Source organism: Corvus moneduloides, chromosome 24, assembly GCF_009650955.1.
Source record: "Corvus moneduloides isolate bCorMon1 chromosome 24, bCorMon1.pri, whole genome shotgun sequence".
NCBI classification, from domain to species: Eukaryota; Metazoa; Chordata; class Aves; order Passeriformes; family Corvidae; genus Corvus; species Corvus moneduloides.
This window is the reverse complement of record NC_045499.1, coordinates 5,635,884-5,640,576: the sequence shown is the minus strand read 5'-3', so window position 1 is coordinate 5,640,576 and position 4,693 is coordinate 5,635,884. Positions and strand designations below refer to the sequence as shown.

Below are 4,693 nucleotides of genomic sequence, written 5' to 3'. Positions count from 1 at the left end.
GCTAATTAGTCTGTGCCTTTTAAAATGAGGTCGGTGGCTGCCCTGATGGCACAAACGCATCCCTTTCCTGCACCTCCCCGCAGCTGCCGGGGTTTGGGGCACCCCATGGCCACGGGCAGGTCCCTGGGGTGGGGCTGTGGGGTGAAGGAGAAGGGAAATGTTCCCCTAAAGAGTTTTGGGGGGTTTCCACCAGTGGATAAGGGGCTGGTGCTGGGACGGGGACCCCATTCTGCTCCCTCTGCGGGGCCTCCACTGCCCCAGAATCAGCCAAAGCAGCCCCTGCTCAGCTCCCACAGGTCCCCCAACGCTGTCCTCACCCAGAAAAGCAAACGTGACCCCGGAGCGCCCGCTCAGCCTCGCCTGGGCCGTGGCCAGTGATTCATTCGGGGTGCCCGAGCCCGGTGTTGACTCTGGCAGGGCCCTTATCGGGCTTGGCACCGTCGGTATAAGAGCGGCACCGCGGCGCTGCCGGTGCGGGCACAGCCACCGAGCCACGCCATGAGGCGCCTGCTCCTCCTCGCCGCGCTCTGCCTGGGCCTGGCCGGCGCCCTGAGAAGGTAAGGGGGTCCCCAGGGTGCAGCCCGGCTCCCCAGGGTCTGGGGGGTCACTCCCAGGTGTGATGGATGGCAGAGCTCAGCCTGGACACCCCACGGCTGTGCCGGAGCGGTGGCACCGCTCTGGGGTTTCTGGGTTCTCCATCCCTCTGGGCAGAGCCTGTGAGCAGCAGGAGGGGTCTGCAAAGGGGGTCTGTGCATGCAGACAGGGCAGAAAACACCGGCCTGAATTCCCCTTGGCCCTGCTCATCCTGCCCAGCCCCAAGGTCCTTCCCAGCACGGACACCGAGCTGCCTGTCCCGCCACTGCTGTGGCGTGGATGCTCCCCTGCGCGCTCTGGCCTTCATTTCCTGCCTCCTAAAACACATCAAGTGCCCCTCTTTCGCTGGGCCTCGGCTGGAAATCATTGCAGTGGGAGGATGTGGGCTCTAAACCCTCATCCTGGCCTGGTGCCGGGACCCTCAGGGTGGGCACAGGGACTGCAGGACATCGGCAGCACCTCCATGAGTGACCAGGACCCTTCTCCCCAGGGTGCCCCTGACCAGGCGCCGCTCCCTGCGGAAGCTGCTGCGGGATCAGGGGCGGCTCTCGCACCTCTGGAAAGCCCAGGGGGGGCTGGACACGGACAGCGAGGACTGCGCCGCCTTCTCGGAGACCAACGAGCCCCTCGTCAACTACCTGGATGTGAGCAGGGGCGCTCAGAGGGATGGCAGCACCCTCCATTTGCCTGAGCAGTGCCCGATGCCCAAACACTTCCCACAAATCCCGCGGCTCCTGGCGGTGCCCGCCGTGCCAGGGCTCGCTGCCTGCCCGGCCCTCTGTCCCCGGGAATGTGAGGATGAGGACAAGGCAGCGCATTCATGGCAGGCACTGCCAGCCCCCTCCCTCCCTGTTACCCTCTGCCCACCCCCCTGGGGACAGATTTCCTCCAAAATTCAAGTTACACGCTTTCCAGGGCAGAGCCCACCACAGAGCACCCCGAGGTGGAGGGGGTTCCCCGGGACAATCCCGTTCCCTAGTGGGGAACGCCCTGTCCCCAAAGCTCCCGGCTGGTGACGAGGGTCCCCTCAGGGCCCAGCCCCCACCGTGCGGCCTTTTGTCCTCAGTTCCCATTGTTGTTCCTTAAATATTTGTCTCCTTTTTTCCACCTGGCACAGCCTGGCTGGGGCAGATCAAACACCGAGCCCCATCCGTGCCCTGCAGACACCCCCGGCTCCCTCGTGCCAGCATTTCTGGGTGTGCTGATGGCTCACGGGGCTCTCTTCGGCAGATGGAGTATTTTGGGCAGATCTCCATCGGGACCCCCCCTCAGAATTTCACCGTGGTGTTCGACACGGGCTCCTCCAACCTCTGGGTGCCTTCTGTCTACTGTGTCAGCAAAGCCTGCGGTGAGTGGGGACCCCCCGACCCCAGAGAAGCCACCGGGCACCAACCCCAAGGTCTTGGGGGCCGCCCCCACCCAGCTGAGCCCTGTAGGTCACAGAGACGTGACAGAAATCCAGGGGTCAAAGCAGGGGATGACAGCCCAGGGGCTCAGCAGGGGACAAATGTGGCTTTTTGGGGCTGTCAGCGATCAGCCGACCCCAGAGAGCCCAGACTGCTGCTGTGGGACACGGAGCATCCCCGAGCAGCCCCAGGGCTGCCCCGGAGCCCAGCGGGAATTGGGGAATGTGACTGGATCCGGCAGCGCCCGGGGGCTGCTGCTGGCTGTAAAGCAGGGAGAGCAGAGCTTGTCTGGGGACTCATTAAATGCTGCTCCCCCCAACAGCCCTTGGACCCTTCAGACTGAAATGGAAGAGGTTTCATTCCCCCTCAAAACTCCAACAGGTCCCTCAGCGGAGTCCCCATAACCAGGAGTTTTGGTGACACCGCGCTGCACCGTCACTTTTCCTCACTGGTGATGGCTCCTGGCAGCTGTGGCCACGCAAAAAAATGACATCTCTGGTGACAGATCCCATCTTCTCCCCCAGCTGAGCACACCAGGTTCCGGCCAACCCAGTCCAGCACCTACCAGGCGATAGGGACCCCCTTCTCCATCCAGTACGGCACCGGGAGCCTGACGGGGATCATCGGGTCCGACCAAGTAGCCGTGAGTGCCCTTTGGGGTCCCCTGCTCTGGACGATGTGCCCGGGACTTGCCCACAGGCTCAACACGGAACCGCCTCCTCCCTGCAGGTCGAGGGTCTCACCGTGAGCAACCAGCAGTTTGCAGAGAGCATCAGTGAGCCGGGAAAAGCCTTCCTGGATGCTGGGTTCGATGGGATCCTGGGGCTGGCTTATCCCTCCCTGGCCGTGGATGGGGTCACCCCTGTCTTCGACAACATGATGGCCCAAAATCTGGTGGAGCTGCCCATTTTCTCTGTCTACATGAGCTCGTACGGACACGGCTTTGCTCCGGGGTGTTGCTCAGAGTCTGGCGTTGCTTTAGGGAGCGGGAGGGGCTGCCAAAATACAGATATTTTACTGAGCCAATGCAGGGTTTTTGGTACCAGGTTGAGCAGCACAGACCTCTGGCCTTACAGCATTTGTGGGGAGAAATTTGGGGTAAATTCATGCTAAACGGAAAAAATCCCTCATGTGTCCTCCTCTCCCTCCTCCCTGCAGGAACCCTGAGTCCCCCCAGGGAGGAGAGCTGCTTTTTGGGGGCTTTGACACCTCCCGCTTCACGGGCACCCTGAACTGGGTGCCGGTCACCCAGCAGGGGTACTGGCAGATCCAGCTGGACAAGTGAGTGGTGCTGGGCAGGGTGGGAGGGCAGGGCTGGGCTGGGAGGGCAGGACAAATCCCTCCTGCTCCTTCTCCCCTCTTCCAGCATCCAGCTGGGTGGGACAGCGACTTTCTGTGCCAACGGCTGCCAGGCCATCGTGGACACCGGGACATCGCTCATCACGGGCCCCACCAAGGAGATCAAAGAACTGCAAAACCTTATTGGGGCTGTGTCTGTGGATGGAGAGGTGAGAGCCAGGGTGGGGACAGGAGGGGACAAAGCTTGGGGACTCCTCCCTGCTGGAAGGGACATCCTGAGCCCCCAGCTGTGTTCCAGTACGCCGTGGAGTGCAGCAACCTCGACGTGATGCCTGACCTGACCTTCACCATCAACGGGCTGCCCTACACGCTCAGCGCCCAGGCTTACACCCTCGTGGTATGGCTGCGGCTCCCCGGCACCACCAACCCCAAATCCCAACAGCTCCAGTGGCAAAGCTGACGCTGGGAGCTGGCAGAGTGTCCCCGAGGGTGACAAACCCCGCTGGTTTCTGCTTCGCCACCATTCCTGGGTGTTTCCATGTGCACGAGGCTCTCGGCTTCATCCCAGCTTTCCCCTTCTCCTTCCCCAGGAGTACGGCGCTGACATGACCTTCTGTATCAGCGGCTTCCAGGGGAGTGACATCCCCCCTCCCACGGGACCCCTCTGGATTTTGGGTGATGTTTTCATCCGTCAGTTCTACTCCGTCTTCGACCGTGGCAATAACTTGGTGGGGTTGGCCCCCGCCGTCCCTTAGGGCTGTGACATCCATGGGGCAGGAGAGGGACTGACCTCGGCAGGGCAGGGGATGTCACCACGGCCTCAGTGTCCCCAGGGGGTGAAGACACCCAGGGATGCAGCTGCAGAGCCCAGCAGAAGTCCAGTCCTCGCCAGGACACTGTGATATAAAAGCGTCTCGAGCAGCTCTGTGATCTGCTCTGCACATTCTCCATTTTTCAATCCTGAGCCAATAAAAGCTTTAACAAACCCAAGCCTCTCATGTTCTGTCAGCAGCAGCCCAGCAGAAATCCTGCTCATCTCAAAGGGTTGCACTGGGGGTTAAATCCTCCTTGCCCTCCTCTCTGGGTGATCCATGGCACTGCCAGGGCTGCACTCCCAGCGTGGCTGGAGCTCCCCTGGGATTCCCAAGGGGCAGAAAGAAGAAGATGCTTTGCCCCCAGGTAGAGCAGAAACCCCAGAGGTGTCTGTGGCCATCCCTGAGCATCCCATGGGCCCGCGGGCAGGGCAGGGGCCGAGGGAGCACTGGGAATACACCTCTCCTCAGTCAGCAGTTGGTGCTGGTAAACAAAAAGGTAACAAGGAGACTGGAAAGACCCTGGGGCTCTTTCTGTGCCATAAAACTCCCAGAACAGCTGGTGATTTCCAGAGAATTTCA

At 61.7% G+C, this 4,693-nt stretch overlaps 1 protein-coding gene across 1 annotated transcript; it reads left to right on the top strand.

Moving 5' to 3' along the window:
• The first annotated feature begins 417 nt into the window (after positions 1–417).
• On the top strand, positions 418–4,257 carry CTSE (cathepsin E). Its single transcript, XM_032133137.1, has 9 exons — positions 418–557; positions 1,085–1,238; positions 1,825–1,942; positions 2,525–2,643; positions 2,730–2,929; positions 3,159–3,281; positions 3,367–3,508; positions 3,598–3,696; positions 3,890–4,257. The coding sequence occupies exons 1-9, from the start codon at positions 499–501 to the stop codon at positions 4,052–4,054; spliced, it is 1,179 nt and encodes a 392-aa protein (XP_031989028.1). The 5' UTR covers positions 418–498; the 3' UTR covers positions 4,055–4,257.
• Positions 4,258–4,693: the final 436 nt, after the last annotated feature.

Bases quoted from the DNA above. Each gene is read 5' to 3' on its own strand.
- CTSE (XM_032133137.1), top strand. From the start codon at position 499: ATGAGGCGCCTGCTCCTCCTCGCCGCGCTCTGCCTGGGCCTGGCCGGC. The intron at 1,943-2,524 runs GTGAGTGGGGAC...CTTCTCCCCCAG, and splicing joins CTGTGTCAGCAAAGCCTGCG to CTGAGCACACCAGGTTCCGG. The intron at 3,509-3,597 runs GTGAGAGCCAGG...GCTGTGTTCCAG, and splicing joins CTGTGTCTGTGGATGGAGAG to TACGCCGTGGAGTGCAGCAA.